The sequence below is a fragment of the Plecotus auritus genome (assembly GCF_963455305.1).
Source record: "Plecotus auritus genome assembly, chromosome: 8".
NCBI lineage: Eukaryota > Metazoa > Chordata > Mammalia > Chiroptera > Vespertilionidae > Plecotus > Plecotus auritus.
In genome coordinates, this window is record NC_137782.1 from 34,152,725 (window position 1) to 34,175,329 (window position 22,605).

General features: G+C 38.1%; 1 protein-coding gene across 8 annotated transcripts in view; it reads right to left on the reverse strand.

Moving 5' to 3' along the window:
• Window positions 1-22,605, reverse strand: part of ANKRD12 (ankyrin repeat domain 12) — a 108,557-nt gene that overhangs the window by 63,872 nt on the left and 22,080 nt on the right. For 4 of the 8 annotated variants that reach the window (XM_080685946.1, XM_080685950.1, XM_080685945.1 and 1 more), the window contains exons 2-4: window positions 19,192-19,329; window positions 15,565-15,653; window positions 1,740-1,887 (exon numbers count right to left, since the gene is read on the reverse strand). In XM_080685946.1, coding sequence (XP_080542072.1) covers window positions 1,740-1,803 — 64 coding nt within the window. In that variant the 5' untranslated portion in view covers window positions 1,804-1,887; window positions 15,565-15,653; window positions 19,192-19,329. The remainder of the gene's footprint in view (window positions 1-1,739; window positions 1,888-15,564; window positions 15,654-19,191; window positions 19,330-22,605) is intronic. The other 4 variants (XM_080685944.1, XM_080685943.1, XM_080685947.1 and 1 more) reach the window with 1 other exon arrangement.

A 22,605-nucleotide genomic window follows, 5' to 3' on the forward strand; every position in this document is an offset into this window, starting at 1 on the left:
CTTAAAATAAAAATCTTCCTTCTGTATTTCTTCCTTTACAATTTTAGCTAATTTAAAATATAGTACACTGTATAAAAAAGATCAATGTCAAATGTGAGATTTGATGTTATAATTATTTTTTATATGAAAAAGTATCACTGAATGGTACTTTGCATTCTATTTTTAAAAAATATTTTTATTGATTTTTAGAGAGAGAGGAAGGGAGACTGAGAGAGATAAGAAAACATTGATGTGAAAAAACACCACCACCACTGATGTGAAAATGCAACATCAATTAGCTGGCTGCCTCCTGCACACCCGCAACTGGGGATCGAGCCAACCTGGGTATGTATCCTGACTGGGAATCAATCCAGCAACCTTTTGGTGCATGGGATGACTCTCAACCAAGTGAGCCACACCAGCCAGGGCTATTTTATTTTTTTAAATAATAAAAATAAGACAGCTAGATAGTAAAGAAGATATTTTGCTTTGGGCCAGGGAAAAAGAGAGAGAGAGGAGGAGGAGAGAGGGGGAGAGAGGGAGAGGGAGAGGGAGAGGGAGAGAGAGAGTCTGTGTGTGGCAAAAGGACCTCTAGGGAGAAAATATAGATAAGTTAAATCCTATTAATCTGAAAGTACATAAGCACCTTCTTCTGAGCTAAGTGACTTAGTAACAGCTTGGAAACACTGCTTAAGGATAAGGAGAATCACATTTCAGAAAAAAAAAAAGATTTAAATCTCTAGAAAATCCACTGTAACTTACAATGAACAAAGCACACAAGTTCTTAATTACTTCAAAAAAAGTAATTTTCAAGATTTAAAAATATCATGAGTGTTTAAGAACAATTTGTAGTTCAAGCTAAGAGACCTACCTACTACCTAATTATTCCTAAAAGTGCATACTAAAAATTAAATATTTTCTAACGCTGTGTTAACATAGAACATTTCAAAAGTCTTTAGGGTATTTTTGTAGATTTCAGAATCAAGATCATTTCCATATTGCTGATTAAGATGGCTACAAAGACAGAAATAGCACATAACTTATGTATATAAACTCAGAATGGAACACTAACTTTCTGTGAGTGAAGCTAAAATAGTCGTAAGAATAGTTCATTGATATAGTACTTAATGCAAGGTATAAAAGGATTATATAAATATATAAACATTCAAGTTTAAATTAGTTTCAAGAAATGGTTAGTTCAGGGCTAAAACAAAATCTAGTAATTTATCAGTGGTAATAAGGTTCTAATCTATTATGAATAACTGAAATTAATTGACGTCAAGTATCATTTCTGATATATAAGAGTTTTCAGAAAAAAAGTATTATGAGTTAGGAAGTTAGCCTCAATAATTTCCCCTTCTGTTTTTAGTGGAGGGTGATTTACTTCTAAATCTAAAATGCCTAAACTTTTTTTCTTAGTGGGTTCAACAATGTCCACAAAAACTCAACAAGTTTTTCTCACATGAACCATATCCTATGCTCCCTATCATTGAGTAAATTTCACTATTAAATGCTCCCCAAAACATTAAGTCTGAAAGTGATGAGATTTGTAATAAACATTGAGAGAGTAAGGGAAAAAGCAAATTTTTTTTTTTAACTTGGATTAGAAATCATGTTTGGTGAGAACTATTTGAATTTCTGCTCCAAAATGGTAAAACTGAAATACAAAAATTTCTCTATTAGGGTGAAAAAGAAATGATATGAGAAAAACCAGAATAAAAGATAATTAACATTTTACAGAAAACAACAAATTATTCTACCTGTGTCTGAATCTCGTTCTTCATTTCTTGAAGGGCTAATGGTAAAAGGAAGTTTACGTTTCATGGATGATTTCTCTTTCACCTCCTTGCCCACATCACTTCGATCAATTTTTGGAGTTCTGCTATAGGATGCAATCTTATCTTTACTCTATTAAAAAATAAAATATGAATAAATTATAACAATATTAGCTAAGCAATATAGTATTAATAAACACTTTATGAAGGAACTTTTCAAACATACACAAAAGTAGAGAGGGTATTATAAACCATCATTGTCCTCAATGCATTTAAGACTAGTTTCAACAATTACAACTTTTTCTAATTTGTTTCATACTCCCATACTTTTACTTAATATATTAATACCAATGAATAAATATAAATCTGAAAAATTGATTCTGAATTTAATTAAAACAGTGTGTTTTATTAACAACATGTGCTCACCCATTTAGGTGAAGTGTCCTACCCTCATGGTCTACAGTTATTACCAAGGTCACTCTTATAAGCTAATATCCAAATTGGTGCAGCACAGCTAAACTGGGCTATGATGATGACTCTTTTGTGAAAAATATGCTAGATACTAAGAACTAAGTGACATCACCTTAGCAGGAGAGTTTAAAAGAATAGTCTTCAAACAATAATAAATAGACATCATAATTGTAGAGAATCTCAGAAGTAAAGTAGAAGTAGACTCAGATTGCAGAAAACACTAGCTTTCAACCCAAAACAGAAAATAAACTAAAGGAAGAACAAGGTGGGGGAAAAGGGACATAAAAATAAAAGTACTGACTTTTTTTAAAATGCAGAATTTATCAATAATATCAAAAATGGTTCTAAAAGAGCAATAGAATACAACTTTTAGTGAGTCTAATAGTAAAAATGAGAGAGAAGAGGAAAATAAGACTTGAGAGACCTAAATACAATTCCAGAGTTGTTGTTAAAAAGATACAGAAAAATACTGTATTCATTTTTCTACCACTCAAAATTTAAGGCTGAAAAATGGATTATTTTCTAAACATGCATTTCTAAAATTAGTTTATGAAAGAAAAATCCAAGGAACAGATATTTTCCATTTCATATAAATAATGATATATAACATAAAAGATAAGAAGGTTCCCAATTCATTTTTTAAGTTTAAAATAAAACTGATACTGAAGAAGAGTCCAAAACAGAAATTAGAGACTAAATTGCTTATAAAATAAATGCAAACATAAACTATCCTAAATAAATTGTGAAATCAAATTAGTATCTTAGCAAGATAATACAGTAAAACCTTGATATATTGGACTAATTTGGGAGTCGGGGTGTCTTTTAAAGCCAAAAGTCTGTTATATAATAAAGTATGTTTTCAGAACACATATGTTAAAAAATTGACAAATTAGTTTACCTGTTTTTTACTTACGAAGACACACTTGTGTAATTAAAATTAAGTATGTATGAAAAGTTTAATTTCACGTATTTTTCTATATGTATTATCATAATTTTAAATTTATACTGAATAGTTCTAGTATATGTGTGCATTCACCAGTCACTGCAAGTAAAAATGCACACAGTTGGGGAATGGCTTAGTGCATGCTTTAAAACTGCTGTAGAAAGTCACGCCATGGGAAAACAGAATCAATTACATGGTGCACAGTGTGTTGTGATCACATGCTAATCATTCACCAAACATTGTTTAGGAGTGGTGACTCTTAGATTAAAATATGTAGACTATAGTTGTAGATATATAATATTTATTTATGTAGGGGAAATTACCAGTTTTTTCCCCAACATATGGCCTATTTGTTAAAATTTGTTAAAAATAATAGTGAATAACAAAAAAAATAATCTGTTAATTTAATTATAAGCAAATTGCGATTAAAATCATTTTAAAATGAACAGGGTGTTAATTTTCACATATGACATATGCACTGGGTATTTGGTTGGTTAAATCTGAGGTCCGTAAATCAAGGGCCACAAAATTGAGGGTTTACTGTACTAGTATATCATAGTCAAGCAGGATTCATCCAAAGAATGTAAGAACAGTTCATTATTAGAACATCTTACAGCAATTCATTGTATCAAAATATTAAAGAAAGCCCTGGCAGGTGTGGTTCAGTTAGTTGGATGTTATCCCATGCATTGAAAGGCCGCTGGTTTGATTCCAGGGTCAAGGCACATACCCAGGTTGCGGTACTTGATCTCAGATAGAGGGCGTGCAGAAGACAGCCCACTGATTTTTCACTCTCACATCGATGTTTCTCTCTCTCCCCCCCCCCTTCCTCTCTAAAAATCAATAAAATAATATTCTTAAAATATCAAAGAAAAACCAGTGACAGGTGATAACATCTGAATAGACTATATTAATTAATAAATCTATTAGCAAATTAGGAAGAGAATGTGACTACCTTATATCTTAAGTGGTAAAGATTGGTTAAAAATAAAAGCCTTTTACTTATTTCCCAGTTATAAAGTAAAATCCTCTTGGGGTTTTTTTTCACTTCTGCCAATGAAATGGAGCTTCACAGGCATGCATTTTGTTCATAAAGATTCTTTAAAATGTAGGTTTAACAACTGCGGCACCCACGGAACAGCTGCGAGCCCCAGAACAACGCTCCCCAATTGGCGCAAACACACGGGTTCAGAGGAGCTCTACACTCCACCACGAAAAGGTCAGATTTCGCCTGGGATAAGGAGAGAGAGAACTACATAACCAGACACCCAGAGAAGAGAGACCATGGGGAGACAAAGAAACAGCCCACATATGAAAGAAAAGCAGGCATCACCAGAAAAGGAAGTAAACGAAATGGAGGCAAGCGACCTTCCAGAAAAAGAATTCAGAGAAATGGTCATAAGGTGGCTGAAAAGAATGGAAGACAAATTCGACAATATGAGCAAGAACCAAGAGGAAATGAAGAAGAACCAAGAAGAAATGAAAAATGACATCGCTGCTGTAAAGAACTCAATAGAAAGCATCAAGAGTAGATTAGAAGAAGCAGAGGACCGCATCAGTGAGCTAGAAGACAAGATGGGAAAAAATACCCAAGTAGAGCAGCTTCTAGAAAAAAAAATTAAAAGGCAGGAGGAGAGCCTAAGGGAACTTTGGGACAACACGAAACAAAACAACATCCGCATAATAGGGGTTCCAGAAGGAAAGGAAGCTGAGCAAGGAATAGAAAACCTCTTTGAAAAAAAATGAAAGAAAATTTCCCTGATATAGGGAAGAAAAACCCACACAAATACAAGAAGCTCACAGAGTCCCAAGCAAAATGAACCCCAAAAGACCGATGCCAAGGTACATTATAATTAAATTGGCAAACGCCAACGACAAAGTAAGAATCTTAAAAGCGGCAAGAGAGAGACAGAAAGTTACATACAAAGGAACCCCCATCAGACTAGCAACTGATTTCTCAACAGAAACTCATCAGGCCAGAAGGGAATGGAATGAAATATACAAAGTCATGCAAAGGAAGGGTCTGAATCCAAGAATACTGTACGCAGCAAGGCTATCAATCAAAATTGAAGGTGAAATCAGGAGCTTCACGGACAAAAAAGGACTAAGGGAATTTATGACCACCAAACCAGCAATACAAGAAATGCTAAAGGGTCTGCTGTAAAAAAAGAAGAAATAGGAAGTGAAGAAGGAACACAGGGGTAAAGAATAGGAATGGCGACAAATAAGTACCTATCAGTAATAACTTAAAATGTAAATGGATTAAATGCCCCAATCAAAAGACATAGGGTAACGGATTGGATAAGAAAACACGACCCATATATATATCTGCTGTCTACAAGAAACCCACCTCAGAAAAAAAGACACACACAGACTGAGGGTGAAGGGATGGAAAAAGGTTTTCCAGGCAAATAGAACTGAAAAAAAAGCTGGGGTAGCAATACTTATATCTGACAAATTAGATCTCAAAGTGAAGGACATAACAAGAGATAAGGAAGGCCACTTCATAATACTAAAGGGAGCAATCCAACAAGAAGAAATAACTCTGGTAAACATATATGCACCCAATACAGGAGCACCCAAATACATAAAAAAACTCCTGGAGGATATCAAGGGAGAGATTGACAGCAATACAATCATAGTAGGAGACTTTAATACCCCACTATCACCATTGGACAAATCCTCTAAACAAAAAATGAGCAAAGAAACATCAATCCTAAATGACTCACTAGACCAGATGGAATTAATTGACATTTTCAGAACACTTCACCCCAAAGCCACAGAATATACATTCTTCTCAAGTGCACATGGGTCATTTTCAAAGATAGACCATATGTTGGGACATAGGCAAAGTCTCTTCAAATTCAAGAAGATAGAAATCATATCAAGCATCTTCTCCGACCACAGTGGCATAAAAACAACCCAAAGAAATCAAACACATGGAGACTAAACAGCATGCTATTAAACAATGACTGGGTTACCAGAGAGATCAAAGAAGAAATAAAAAACATCATGGCAACAAATGACAATGAAAACACTACAATCCAAAATCTATGGGACACAGCGAAAGCAGTCCTGAGAGGGAAGTTCATAGCTCTACAAGCCTACTGCAAAAAACAAGATACAATGGTAATACATTACCTAACCCAACAACTCAAAGAGTTAGAAAAAGAGCAACAAGAAAAGCCCAGTGTAAGCAGAAGGAAGGAAATAATAAAGATCAGAGAAGAGATAAATGACCTAGAGACCAAAGAAACAATACAAAAGATCAACAAAACCAAGAGCTGGTTCTTTGAAAGGATAAACAAGATTGATGAACCTCTAGCCAGGCTCATCAAGAAGCAAAGAGAGAGGACCCAAATAAACAAAATCAGAAATGAAAGAGCTGAAATAACAACAGATCCCGCCGAAATACAAAGGATTGTTAAAAAATACTACGAACAACTCTATTCCAACAAACTGGACAACCTGGAGGAAATGGACATATTCCTAGAAAAATATAACCTTCCAAAACTCAATCAGAAAGAATCTAAAAAGCTCAATATGCCAGTAACTATGAAAGAAATTGAAGCAGTCATCAAAGAGCTTCCGGCAAACAAAAGCCTGGGGCCAGACGGCTTCACGGGAGAGTTTTACCAAACATTCAAGGAAGAACTAAAACCTATCCTCCTCAGACTATTCCAAAAAATTCAAGAGGAAGGAACACTTCCAAGCTCCTCCTATGAAGCCAGCATCACCCTAATACCAAAACCAGATAAAGACAACACAATGAAGGAGAATTACAGGCCAATATCCCTCATGAATGTAGATGCCAAAATCCTCAACAAAATTCTAGCAAAGCAGATCCAGCAGTACATCAGAAAGATCATACACCAAGACCAAGTAGGGTTTATCCCAGGAATGCAAGGATGGTACAATATCCGCAAATCAATAAATGTGATACATCACATAAACAAATTGAGAGATAAAAATCACAGTCATATCAATTGATGCAGAAAAAGCATTTGACAAAATCCAACACCCTTTCTTGATAAAAACTCTCAACAAGGTGGGAATAGAAGGATCATACCTCAACATAATAAAAGCTATATATGATAAACCCACAGCTAACATCATACTCAATGGGCAAAAACTAAAACCATTTCCCCTAAGAACATGAACAAGACAGGGATGCCCACTCTCACCACTCCTGTTTGACATAGTATTGGAAGTATTAGCCATTGCAATTAGACAAGAAGAAGAAATAAAAGGCATCCAAATTGGAAAAGAAGAAGTAAAGCTGTCCTTATTTGCAGATGACATGATATTGTACATAAAAAACCCGAAAGAATCCATCAAAAAACTAACAGGCTTAATAAATGAATTCGGCAATGTAGCAGGATACAAAATTAACGCCAAGAAATCTATTGCCTTTCTATACACCAACAGTGAACTTACAGAAAGAGAGACTAAAAAAGCAATCCCATTTCCCATCGCACCAAAAAAATTAAGATACTTAGGAATAAACCTAACCAAGGAGGTAAAAGACCTATACGCGGAAAACTACAGGACACTGAAAAAAGAGATAGAGGAAGATGTAAACAGATGGAAGAACATACCATGTTCATGGATTGGTAGAATCAACATCATTAAAATGTCCATATTACCCAAAGCAATCTATAGATTCAATGCACTCCCCATTAAAATACCAACGGCATATTTCACAGACCTAGAAAGAACTCTCCAAAAATTCATCTGGAATAAAAAAAAGACCCCGAATAGCCACAGCAACCCTGAGAAAGAAGAATAAAGTAGGAGGGATCTCAATACCAGATTTCAAACTGTATTACAAAGCCACTGTCCTCAAAACAGCCTGGTACTGGCACAAGAACAGACATATAGATCAATGGAATAGAATAGAGAATCCAGATATTGACCCAAACCAATATGTGCAATTAATATTTGACAAAGGAGGCATGAACATACAATGGAGTCAAGACAGTCTCTTCAATAAATGGTGTTGGGAAAACTGGACAGATACATGCAAAAAAAAAAAAAAGAAACTAGATCACCAACTTACACCATACACAAAAATAAACTCAAAATGGATACAGGACTTAAATATAAGACAGGAAACCATAAAAATACTAGAGGAATCCACAGGCAGCAAAATCTCAGATATATGCTAAAAGAACTTTTTCACTGATAGTGCCCCTAGGGTAATGGAAGCCAAAGAGAAAATAAACAAATGGGACTACATCAAAATAAAAAGCTTTTGCACAGCAAAAGAAACCATCAACAAAACAACAAGAAACCCCACTGTATGGGAGAACATATTTGCAAATGTTATCACTGATAAAGGTTTAATCTCCAACATCTACAGGCAGCTTATACAACTTAATAAAAGGAAGATAAATGATCCAATAAAAAAAATGGGCAATGGACCTAAATAGAATCTTTTCGAAAAAAGACAGAAGGAAGACCAAGAGACACATGAAAACATGCTCAAAGTCACTAATTATCCGAGAGATGCAAATCAAAACGACAATGCGATACCATCTCACACCTGTCAGAATGGCTATCATCAACAAATCAACAAATGACAAGTGTTGGCAAGGATGCAGAGAAAAAGGAACTCTCGTGCACTGCTGGTGGGAATGCAGACTGGTGCAGCCACTGTGGAGAACAGTATGGAGTTTCCTCAAAAAACTGAAAATGGAACTCCCATTTGATCCAGTAATCCCACTCCTGGGAATATATCCTAAGAAACTAGAAACACCAATCAGAAAGAATATATGCACCCCTATGTTCATAGCAGCACAATTTACAATAGCTACAATTTGGAAACAGCCTAGGTGCCCGTCAGCAGATGACTGGATCAGAAAACTATGGTACATCTACACAATGGAATACTATGCTGCCATAAAAAAGAAGGAATTACTACCATTTGTAGGCACCTGGATGGAATTAGAGAACATTATGCTAAGTGAAATAAGCCAGTCAATGAAAGAAAAATACCACATGATCTCACTCATTTGGGGATATTGGAAAACATTATAAACTGATGAACAAAAAGATAGATACAGAGGCAGTAAAGCATCAAACAGACTGTCAAATTACAGCAGTAAGGTTAGGGAGAGGTGGGGGAAATAAGAGATCAACTGAAGGACTTATATGCATGCATATAAGAGTAACCAACGCATGCAAAACATTGGGGGGTGAGGGCATGTATGGGAGTGGGGTTGGGGGGGCAATGGTAAGATATGTACACATATAATACCTTAATTAAAAAAAAATAAAATAAAATGTAGGTTTAATTATTATTCAGGTACTAGAGGCCCAGTGCACAGATTCGTGCATGGATTCACCCTCTCGCAATATGGGACCCCTTGGGAAATGTCGGACTGCCGATTTCAGCCTGATCCCCACAGGCCACGCCGAGGGACCACACCGATGCCGAGGGACCCCACCAATGCATGGATCCGTGCACTGGGCCTCTAGTATGTATATAAGATCTTTGGTTAATCTCTTCCCGCCCTTCCTCCTCCCCCTTCCCCTCTGAGATTCATCAGTTTGTTCCATGTTTCCATGCCTGTGCGTTGAGTGTCTGCTCCCTGGTGGTCAGTGCATGTCATAGCTACTGGTCAAACAGTGAAACGGTTGAACGGTTGAACAGTCACTTAGGCTTTTATATATATAGTATATACCAGAGGCCCGGTGCACAAAATTCATGCACGAGGAGGGGAGGTCGCTCAGTCCGACCTGTGCCCTCTCACAATCCGGGACTCCTTGGGGGATGTCCAACTGGTGGTCAGACATCCCTCTCACAATCCAGGATCACTTACCCCTAACCACTCGCCTTCCTGCCAGCTCGCCCCTAACCACTCGCCTGCCTGCCTGCCTGCTCAGTACATGTCACAGCAACCCGTTGTTCCGCTGTAACGGTCACTTAGGCTTTTAGATAAATAGATGATGAGGCCAACAGATCAGGAGACTACTGCCATTGAAAGACAGTTTGCTCCTCATAGTTCCCAAGAGGGGGCATGCCATATTATGCAGGGCCACATCGGGAAGCACCAAGGTAGGTCAAAGGGCAAATAGAGAGGAGGGGAATGTGGGCAAAAGCTTTTATTGTGGTTTCAACAGGCTATGACGGTAAAGGTACTGTTTCTCTAGTTATCTGGTACCTGGCTCCGGGGTGCTTAGGGCAGAGGGATAGTATGACCCAGAGTATAAGAGTTGAATAAATTTGGTGGTTGGGGATGGGCTCTGGATTGATTGGTTTGCTTATGAAAGATGTGGACACAAGGGAATTGTTTACTATCTCTAGAAATTGACTAGCACTGGGAAGGACAGTCTCCCCAGATTCAGCACGGCCCCAGATGTCAAAACATCTATAATAATAAAAGCGTAATACGCAAATCAACCGAATGGCTGTCCAGACATCCTTCTGGACAACCTTTTGGACGACCTTCCAGACGAAGCCGGGGCTGCAGTTGCCGTGATTGCGAAGGCTTACTCTTGCACAACTTTCGTGCATCGGGCCTCTACTAATAAATAAAAAGGCATGATTAACACCAACAAAATTCAAGAGACTTCCCTTAAAAATATGAATCTTTATTAATAAAAGAACCTCAGAAAAACATGAAGATGTCCCTTCTTCCTTGCACCTGTGCCATATAACAACTGAAAAGAAACCAATTTGGTGACATGTTAAATGGAAAATGTTCACATGAATATATTTATCAGGCTCTCCTGTATAATATGGTGATTGGTATGACTATTCATAATTGACACCAACCTGTCCTGTTCTCTGTAAAACAAAACTGCTTTTGGATGTGTTATTTAAACTAAGCGTTTTGTGAGATTCTTAATACTTTAAAAATTATTTTCAGATATGGGGAAAAAAACTTCCTTTTTAAAAAATATATATTTTTATTGATTTCAGAGAAGAAGGGAGAGGGAGAGAGAGATAAAAATATCAATGATGAGAGAGAATCATTGGTTGGCTTCCTCCTGCACACTTCCTACCGGGGATCGAGCCAGCAACTCGGGCAGGTGCCCTGACCAGGAATCAAATTGTGAGCTCCTGGTTCATAGGTCGACGCTCAACCAGTGAGCCACACCACCAGGGCTATAAATACTAATTTATTGCTAAAAACTATAGTGGAAAAATTTCTAAACTAAAACCAATGGGGGGAAAATCTCACAGGTTAACAAGCAGATGTTTGAAGAATTGTGAGTAGGTATTTTTTTTTAAGGTTCATTGAATTTTTTCTTTTTGTGTGAGTAGGTATTTTTGATGAAGCTCTAACTACTGACATATTTAACGAGGCAATGACAGCACTTTATATAAAAAGTATATTACTATAGAATGTGAGTATTATTTAATGCATTTAAGAAATTAAATTTTGGTTCAGGTTATTTTATTAATTTGGGGTCTCCTAATAGCAATAGTGTGTGCCACATTAAACTGTAAATAAGGTCTCTTTTACATAACAGAACAATTGCATATTCATTTCTAAAAAGTTTTTGGAAGAAAATCTTAGCAGAAGCTAGAGGCTGGCTTCAAGGCTAATCACTCACTACAAAAAGACAATCATGAGAATATGCTTTATAAATGTACAGGTGAGTAATATTGTCATGTCTTCTTCTCTCCTAAACTCCCTTCTAACTTAATTTTGTAAGAAGTAGAAGTAACATAGTCTATATGCAGAAAATCTGGAATGGAAATTATGGCTAGGGTGGGGCTGGTAACAAAAACCAGCATCTTTTCTGCCTGAGTGCCAACTTGAACTGATACAGAGAGCCAAAACCACACACCCAATCATACTGTTAATAAAAATATCAAACAGAACATAAAAGTAGGGGGGTAAAAACATAGTTCTAGTACCCTAATGTTGTGGTCCCACTGCAGAGGAGCAGCAGCTTGTGGATAAGCCAGAAACTTAACAGGGAGATAGCAGAAATGAGAGATGTAGGGGGCGCTAATAAGATTGCCACATATGCTGACAGGGAAGCTATGTAAATGTGCAGGAAAGACCTAAGAAGGGCTAAGTTCTCCATACATAGCTCACTAACTGGGAGATTGTATGCATGTGCAGGAGAGATCTACACATCCTTGGTTGACTAGGAGGCTTTACACAAGTACACGCAAGATCTGGGTGAGCCCAGCAGAAAGAAAATGCTAGGGAAGATTTGAAAAATGCCTGAACATTGAATGTACTTCTCAACACACATACAAGTCTGTCAGCAGAAGGTGAAAGAAAGTTGTCCAGTCAAGGTGGTGTAGATAAATGCAGTGCTCAAATCCTCCCACAACCACATCAAAATAACAATTACAGAACAACCATCATTCAGAACCACCTGAAATCTACCTGGATGGAAATCCTACAGCTAAGGATTTAAAGAAGCAGCCAAATTGAGATTGGTGGGAGGGGCAGAGATGCAAAACGAGCTGGTCCCACGTGGTGAATAAAAATTGGGAGGGATATTTCAGCTGCGCAGGTCCCCCATGAGGAGCTAAGGGTCCCAGTCCCTTACCAGGTTCCCCAGCCTAGGGTTTCAGAGCCAAGAAGAGAAGTCCCCATAACTTCTGGCTGTAAAAGCCAGCAGGAATTGTGGCTCAGTGAGATGGAGGGCTGGAGAGTCCCAGGAATTCCTCTTAAAGAGTTCACCACAGACTTACCCCCTGAGTTCCAGTACTGGGACAGTGGCTCAAAAGGTACTAGGGACATAGAGGGAGAAACTGAATTGTCCAGCATCAGGGTGAGAGCTGGAGGGGCAGGTTTCTACCAGACAGAAGTGCTGGCAGAGGTCATTGCTCCTTTTCTGAAACTCCCCACAGAGCCAGCAAGCTCTCCCCATACCTGTATCTCCATCATGATGGCTAACAATGTTTGCCTAGACCTGATGATTCTCTGAGACCCCACCCCACCCAACTTGAGGGCCCACCCAAATTGTTACCAGAGGCTTTTTCATACAAAAAGTCATGGCTCATGCTTCAAGCTTTCCTAAAATCTCTCAAACAAGTAGCATCAAACAAGTTCCATCTGGCCTCCATGTGCCCCATACCTCTTGCCAAGTGGCCCCAGGCCTGCCACTAGCAGCAACTGGCCTTGGTTTGTAGCTTTGCCTTGCCTTGCACCTCCAAGCTCAGTACAAGTAGCAGACATCCACATATAACTTTGTAGCACATGCCCAGTGGCTTTGGGCAGAAAAAAGGCAATGGTTCCTTATCTGGGACTCCTCCCACAGAGTCAGCAGTCAGTTGCCATAGCTGAGTGTCCATCAACATGGCTATCACTGTTCACCTCATGCTGGTGATTCCCTGAGACCATGCCCCACCCAATCTGTGTGCCCACCCAAGCTATTTCCAGTGGTTTTTCTATACCAGTGGCCTGTCTTGGCTCATGCTTCAGACTTTCCTAAAATCTCTCAAACAAACAGCATCTGGCCTCTGCTAGCCCTGTACCTCTTGCTAAATGATTCCAGGCCTGTCATTAGTGACAGCTGGCCATGGTTTGCAGCTTGGCCTCTCCTGGGCACCCCTGAGCCCAGCACAAGTAGCAGTCCTCTGCAAATCATTTTGTAGCTCATGCTGAGTGGCCTGGGTGGCAAAACACAGGTGGCAGCTGACCTTGACCTGCACCTCTGGGGAGATCCGAGCCAGTGCACCTGGTGGACAGCTTCAGACCACACAGAAGCACCACCCAACCACCTCCACAAGAGACACACTCAAGGGGTGGACTCAGGTGGCACCAGAGCCCTGCTGAAGTAAATCCTACTCTATGGTGTGTGCCCTTGCACAGCTGATCCTTCTTGGTGAGCCCAGCCAGTCCTTATAGCTTATAGGCCTGGAGATAAATCCTTTCCATTGACGTGCCAACAGCAATCAAGGCTCAACTAAACAGGAGAGTGTATACAGCCCACATAGGGGTGGGGAATACCTGAAAAGCTCAGTTCAAGAATGGGAATGTTGTGCCACTATACCCTATAGGACAGCTACTACATTAGGCCACTCTACCAAGCATGGGAGATGTAGCAGCTCTACCCAATACATAAAAACAAACACAGGAAGGCTGCCAAAATGAGGATACAAAGAATCATGTCCCAAATGAAAGAACTCCAGGAAAAAAAAAAACTAAACACAACAAAGACAGCAATCTACTAGATGCAAAGTTTAAAAGATTGGTTATATGGATGCTCAATGAACTTAAGGGAAGAGTAGATGAACTTAGTGAGAACTTCAACAGCATAAAAAAGGACATGGGAACCATAAAAAAGAACCAGTTAGAAATAAAGGATATACTAACTGACATGAAGAATAACTTACAAATAATTAACAATTAAGTAGTTCAAATAGAGAATCAAATCAGCGGTTTGGAATATAAGGAAGCAAAAAATACCCAATCAGAACAGCAAAAAGAAAAAAGAATTTTTAAAAAAAGAGAATGGTGTAAGGAGCCTCTGGGACAACTTCAAATATACCAGCAATCACATCATCAGGGTGCCAGAAGGGGAAAAGAGAGAGCAAAAAATTGAAATCCTATTTGAAAAAAAAAATGAGGGAAAACTCCCCTGACCTGAAGGAAATAAACATACAAGTGTAGGAAGTACAAACAGTTCCAAACAAAATGAACCCAAAGAGGTCCACATCAAGATATATCGTAATTAAAATGCCAAAGGTTAAAGACAAAGAGAGAATCTTAAAAGTAGAAAGAGAAAAGCAGTTAGTTACCTACAAGGGAGCTCCATAAGACTGTCAACTGACTTCTCAACAGAAACTTTGCAGGCAAGAGGGACTGGCAAAAAATATTCAAAGTGATGCAAAGCAAGGAAGAAAAACCAAGATTACTCTACCTAGCAAAGCTATCATTTAGAATTGAAGGACAGATAAAGAGCTTCCCAGACAAGAAAAAGCTAAAGTAGTTCATTGCCACCAAACCAGTATTACATGAAATATTAAAGGGTCTTCTTTAAGAAGAAAAAATATATATATTAACAGTAAAATGGCAATAAATACCTATCTATCAACTACTGAATCTATAATACAAAATAAACAAACAAGCAGAGAAGAAACAGAATCATAGATACAAAAAGTTTTGATGGTTACCAGAGAGGAGGGGGATTGAGGGTAAGTGAAAATAGTAAAGGAATTAATAAGTACAAATTGGTTGTTACAAAAGAGTCATAGGTATGTAAAGTATATCACAGGGAATATAGTAATAATATTCTAATAACTATATATGGTGTCAGATGGGTATGAGGTTTATTGGGATGATCACTTTGCAAGTTATATAATGTCTAATCACTGGAGTGTACACCTGAAACTAATATAATTTTGTATGTCAACTTTAACTTTTCAAAAATGATTTAAATTTAAAAAAAAAAAATGAAGGTGAAAGAAAGTCTTACTGGCTCATGATGTCTGAGTACAATCTCTGACCAATCAATGGCTGCTGACTTATCTATGCAGACACAGGGGCAATCCCTAGGAAGCAAGACTAAAAAAAAGAAAGAGAAAAATGGACACCAGTATCATGACAAATACCACATGTAAGCTCCTGACATTTTACTAAAAAACAAATCAAAACAGTAACCTATCAACAATGACAACGTCCTTGGGAAGTAATGAGAATGAATCCAGGGTTGCTATAACAAATGACCTAAATTGTGCAGTTTTTAATAAAAATTAAGATATATAAAAAGGCAAGGAACACATATTCAATAGAATCTTCTCTGAGTGAGCCCAGATATTAGATGTAGCAAGACTAGAAAGCAATACAAATTTTTTTTAATGAAATAAAATGTGACACCAATGACATCAAATAGAGAATATCAATTTTAAAAAGAGCCAAATGGAAATACTGGATTTTAAAATAGTAACTGAAAATGTATTAGATATGTTCAACAGCAGATATGAGATGGCCAAAAAGAAAAAGATAAATGAAACACCCCAAATTTCATGAAAAACCATTAATCTATATATCCAGGAAGCTGAACAAATCCCACATAAAATAAGGGAATGTAAACACAATACAGTTAAACTGTTTAACAGTTTTCTCATCAGAAGCAGTTAAAGCAGGAAAGAAGTGGGATAACACATTCAATCTAATAAAAAAAAAAGTCAACTAAAAATTCAAGTATCCAACAAAACCATCCTTTGAAAATAAAGGCAAATAATCATGGAAGACCACCTACTGCATACTTTCATTTATATGAAATATTCGTAATAGGCAAGTCTATATAAAAAGTAGACTGGTGACTGCCTACAGCTATGAAAGTTGAGTCCAGAACAGCGAGGACTGCTAATGGGTGCAGAGTATTTTTCAGGTGAAAATATTCTAAAATTGATAGTAGGGATGATTGCGCAACTCTGTAAATACAGTAAAAATTCCTGCATTGTACACTTTGAATGAGTAAATTGTATGGTATATCAATTATAGCTCAATAAAACTTTGTTTTCTTAATGGCAAAATCAAGATAGTCCTAGATCAAGGAAGACTGAGAGAAATCATGGATGAAGATTTTACAATAAATACTAAGGAAAATTCTCAGAGACTGAAAGGAAATGATATTGACAGTAACTTTAATCCACAGAAAGAAGAGTGCCAAAATTGGTAAGTATGTAGGTGAAAACAAAAACTGGTAGAAAAACATATCTTTCTTCTCTTATTTCTTTAAAAGAGAAGATTGTATAAAATAATTATAACATTCTGTTGTCGCATTAATTAACAAATATAGATATAATCTATATTACAAATAACATGAAGGGGAGTAAATGAAGCTATAATGGAGCAACATTGCTATTTTTACTGGAATTAAGTCAATATTTACCTGTAGTAATTAGGATGCACATTATAATCCCTAGATCAATATTTTAAGATTATAATTCAAGAACCATTCTTTAAAAAACACAGAAATTTAAATAACACACTGAAAAATATCTTTTAAAAGGCAGCATAGATAAGAAACAAAGACATAAAACATATAAGAGCAAAATAGCAGATATAAATACCACTTTATCAACAATTACAGTAAATGTGAGATTAAACACTACAATCAAAAAGCAGAAAGTGCCAGTGAAATCAGCAAGAAATAAAAGTATCCATATTTAAAAAGAAGTAAAATTATCTTCATATGCCAATTACATAATCTCATTTGTAGAAAATCTTAAGGAATCCACAAAGTTTTAGAAGCAAAAAAATGAGTTCAGTAAAGTCACTGTTGATATAGGATCACTATATAAAAAACAATTATATTTCTACTAGAGGCCCGATGCACGAAATTCATGCACGGGGGGGGGGGGGGGGGAGGTTGTCCCTCAGCCCAGCCTGCACCCTCTCCAATCTGGGACCCCTCCAGGGATGTCCGACTGCCCATTTAAGCCTGATCCCACCAGGATCGGGCCTAAACGGGCAGTCGGACATCCCTCTCACAATCCAGGACTGCTGGCTCCCAACCGCTCGCTTCCCTGTCTGCCTGATTGCCCCTAACTGCTTCTGCCTGCCAGCCTGATCACCCCCTAACCACTCCCCTGCCAGCCTGATTGATGCCTAATTGATCCCCTGCCAGCCTGATTGCCCCTAACTGCCCTCTCCTGCAGGCCTGGTTGCCCCCAACTGCCTGCCTGTGCTGGCCCGGTCACCCCTAACTGCCCTCCCTTGCCAGCATGGTCACCCCCAACTGCCCTCCCCTGCTGGCCCAGTCACCCCTAACTTCCCTCCCTTTCTGGCCTGGTCACCCTAACTTCTCTTCCCTGCCGGCCTGATTGACCCTAACTGCCCTCCCCTGCAGGCCTGGTCCCCCCCAACTGCCCGCCCTTGCATGCCTGGTCCCGCCCAACTGCCCTCCCCTGCAGGCCTGATCCCCCCCAACTGCCCTCCCCTGCAGGCCTGGTCTCCTCCCAGCTGCCCTCCCCTGCAGGCCTGTGTCCCCAACTGTCCTTCCCTGCAGGCCTGGTTGCCCCAAATGCCCTCCCCTGCAGGCCTGGGTCCCTCCCAATTGTCCTCCCCTGCAGGCCTGGGTCCCTCCCAATTGTCCTCCCCTGCAGGCCTGATCACCCCCAACTCCCCTCCCTTGCAGGCCTGGTCCCTACCAACTGCCTCCCCTGCTGGCCTGATTGCCCACAACTGCCCTCCCCTGCCAGCCATCTTGAGGTGGCCATCTTGTATCCACATGGGGGCAGCCATCTTTGACCACATGGGGGCGGCCATCTTGTGTGTTGGAGTGATGGTCAATTTGCATATTACTCTTTTATTAGATAGGATATCCTAGCCATGAAAAATCCAAAATGAAACTATCTACAGTAGTGTGCAAAATAATAAAACAGGAATAATTGAACAACTGAAGCACATGATTTGTACACAGAAAACGACAAACCATCTCTCAGAGAAGCTGAAGATCTAAATAAATGGAGAGATATTCTATGGGGATGGATAGGAAGACATATTGTTAATATGATAATACCATTCAAGTGATCTACAGATTCAATAATATCCTTATTAAAACACCAGCAGGCTTTTTTTTCTAAAAGAAACTGACAATGCCAAAACCGGTTTGGCTCTGTGGATAGAGCGTCAGCCTGCGGACTGAAAGGTCTCAGGTTCGATTCCGGTCAAGGGCATGTAACTTAGTTGCGGGCACATCCCCAGTAGGAGGTGTGCAAGAGGCAGCTGATCAATGTTTCTCTCTCATCGATGTTTCTGACTATCTATCCCTCTTCCTGCCTCTCTGTAAAAAATCAATAAAATATATTTTAAAAAAAAAAAGAAAGAAAGAAACTGACAAGCTAATTCTATGAAAATGCAAAGGACCTTGAATAGCCAAAACAATTTTTGAAAAGAAATGTGAAAACTTACAATTCCTGATTTTGAAAGCAGATTTAGGGTTTATCTGAGGGATGGGGTAGGAATGGACTGATTGTAAATGGATGTGAGGATCTTTAAAGCAATGATGGAAATGCTCTAAACTAGATTGTGATGATGTTGCACAACTCTTTTCCCCAGTTCCAAGAGTAAAAAAATCTTTAGTATATCATACCTTTCTTCCATATGGTTTTTCTACCATATTGCTGTCACTGTCAGAATTTTCACTCTGAACTGGTTTTGTGAACCCAGATTTGGGCATTTTATAGCTCTTCAGCTAGCTTCTTCTTTTATCAGTCTTCTCATTCTGGATCTGTAAAGAATGGATATACAAGGGTTATGTGTATACCTCTGCAATAAAACCTATTTAAGGTTTATGCAGTTTAGTGCAATTTGGTTTTCTCTATATCTCCATAAGGTAATTTATTTCCTCAGAGAGGCTATCATAACCTAAAATAAGTTTTCATCAAACAAATTGTGCCTCTAAAGCTTTCTTGTTCAAGTCCACTTGACTTGTCACTGAAGAGAAAAAAGGGAACTACTTTTATAATTCTTCCCACCTTCTCTAGACTAATAAATCTCCAGTATTCTGGGTAACAGAAGCAACTGAGTGGAAGCAGTGACAAAGGTTTTGTCATTTGAGCATGGCTCCAGAAGTAGGAACTCCTAATATATTCTCTGGCAGTTCTGTATTGGTCTGGCAGTTATTTCTGAAGGTCCAACTAAGAACCTTATAGGTTTGATTGGTAATTTTACAACACTTAACTCTATTTTAAATTAAATAAAATTAAACCCTTCTTTTAAAAAATAAATGTTTTTATTTATTTTAGAGAGAGAGGAAAGGAGAGGAGAGAGAAACATCAATGTGAGAGAGATACATTGATCGTTGCCCCCCCTCAAACCTGCAACCTGTCATGTGCCCTGACCGGTGCGACCTTTCCGTGCATGGGACAATGCCCAACGAACTGAGCAACACTGGCCAGGGCTAACTCTTCTTACTTAAAATCCTGGAGTGGTTTATTTTCCTTCACCTAACTTCCAGACATCACCAGGCATTTAGCCACTTTATCGACCTAATCACCTTTATCGATTTAATCCTTATCATACTGCACTGTAATTGATACATGTAAATGATACATGTATCATTTTCTGTCCTATTTTTTCAGCCTTCGACTCTGCAAGCTGGCTTAATAGGGCAAGGACCCTTTAATAAGCTTATGCTTATGTCCAAGCTTGAGAGATTTAGAAAAGTTCCAAGGGGGAAAGCCATGAGGTTGCTATATGATAACCTATTAGCCACATGTGGTTGCTGCAAGTTTAAGTAATTAAAATTAAATTATGGACTACTGAGTGCAGACATAACAATATTTCTATTATCACAGAAAGTACTATTGCTCAACAATGAACTACACTGAGGCTGCTGGCCAATGGGACCATGAATTGGGCCACAACAACAAGCAGAATGACTGACATGCTGTAAACTTCCTATAAATGGACTCATAGGTCTAAACACGCTACATTCTAGTATCTATGTGAATTACTAATACTCAGACACCTTGAACAGAGTAAGATTAGTAAAAATGTTTTATGTTCTTCAAATTCTTCTAATGGTGCTTTAATATTTGTTTGATTATTAAAACCATATATCTCTTAAATTAACTAAGTTAATTTGTATTATATTGATCTGGATATAGCCAAATTAAGAGTATATTCCAACACAAAAACTATCAGAACTCAAAGAGTTCAAAACTTTCATTTTTAAACTTTTTGACTCTACACACAAGAAATAGAATTCACCTTGGGTTCATTTAACTATTTGAACTATTACCATATTAATAATCACTTAAACCTAACACTGTCCTCAATGCTCTGTGTAAAGCTTATAGAGTTATAAATCATATAAACAGAAAAATTATTACTCAAAAGCAAAACTGAGATGCATGATATCAATGGGCAATAGCCTAGGCAAGACTATGAGGATGAAAAAAGAAGTGGCATAAATATTGAGAAAATTATACATGGCAATAATATTAATACTATATGTTAGAAAAAACTTTCATTTTTAATAACTTTATTTAGAAAATTTCAGCACTAACAATAAAAATAAAAAATAGATTCTAAAAATATTACTTCAATCAACAAATATTAAGCATTTAATACAGGTTCTGGGCCCACAATATCTACTATAATCACAGAGCACCACTGTATAAACTATAGAAAGAGATAACCAAAATCACATTAGGTAAATTAAAATCTTGTTAAATGCACAAATAACCCAATATAAGGCAGGGAAAAAAAACACCCTTGAGGAATAAAAAATAGAAAAAAACAAACTAAACAGTAAGAAAATAAGAGGCATAACAAAAAATATCAATAATTATATGACAAGCAAATGGTTTAAACATGCCAATTAAAGAGATAGATTTTCAGGAGGGGAAAAAATAATGAAACTATATGGTACTAACAGGAAATTCACTTCAAATATAAGGACATATATAGTTAAAAGTAAAAAGAATGAAAAAAAGATATGCCATGAAGCAGCTAATAAAAGGAAAGATAAGACAAAACAGATCTCAGAGCAAAGAGGACATTACATATTACATACTGATAAAAGAGCCAGTTCACTGTGTACGCAACTAGCAACAGAGCTTCAAAATACAGGAAGCAAAAAATTGCCAAACCTACAGGAGAAACAGACAAATTCATAATTACAGCTGGAGGCTTCAACTACTCTCTCAGTGAGACAGGAAATCAACAAGGATATTAAAAAACTGAAAAAGAATGCCATTGATTCAAATTGTCATTTATAGAAAAATCTGTCCAAGAACAGTTGAATACTCTTTTTTTCTCAAGGGCACACAGAATATATAAGAGAGCATCATGGGTCCTAAGTAAATGCAATAAATTTAAAATAATTAAAATTAAAATCACACAGAGTTTGTTCTCACACAATAAAAAGTTAAAGCAGAACCAATTATAGAAAGGTAACAGGGATATAGCCAAATTAAAAAAGAATGAAAAATCAATAAACTGAAAACTGGTTCTTAAAAGATCAATTAAGTTTACGTATCATTTGCCAGACCTATCCTATATAATAAAAGCCTAATATGCTAAGAGTCCAGTCATCCAGTCAACCAATCAAAGCATAATATGCTACTGATATGCTAAGGCTGCTCAACTGCTCACTATGATGTGCACTGATCATCAGGGGGCAGACAGTAGACTGGTCGACCAGTGGCAATGACGTGCACTGACCACTGGGGGGCAGACGCTCTGACCGGTAAGTTAGCTTGCTGCTGGGGTCCGGCAGATTGGGACTGAGCGTGATGGGCTGGACACTCCCTCCCATGTCCCTTCCTGGCCCTGATAGTGCACCGGTGGGGTCCCTCTGCCTGGCCTGTGCCCTCTCACAACCCAAGACCCCTCAGGGGATGTTGGAGAGCTGGTTTTGGCCCAATCCCACTCAATGCAGGAGCTGCTCCCCGGTGGTGAGTGCGCTCCCATAGGGAGAGTGCCGCTCAGCTAGAAGCCGGGCTCACAGCTGGCAAGCGCAGTGGTGGTGGCGGGATCCTTTCCCGCCTCCAAAGCA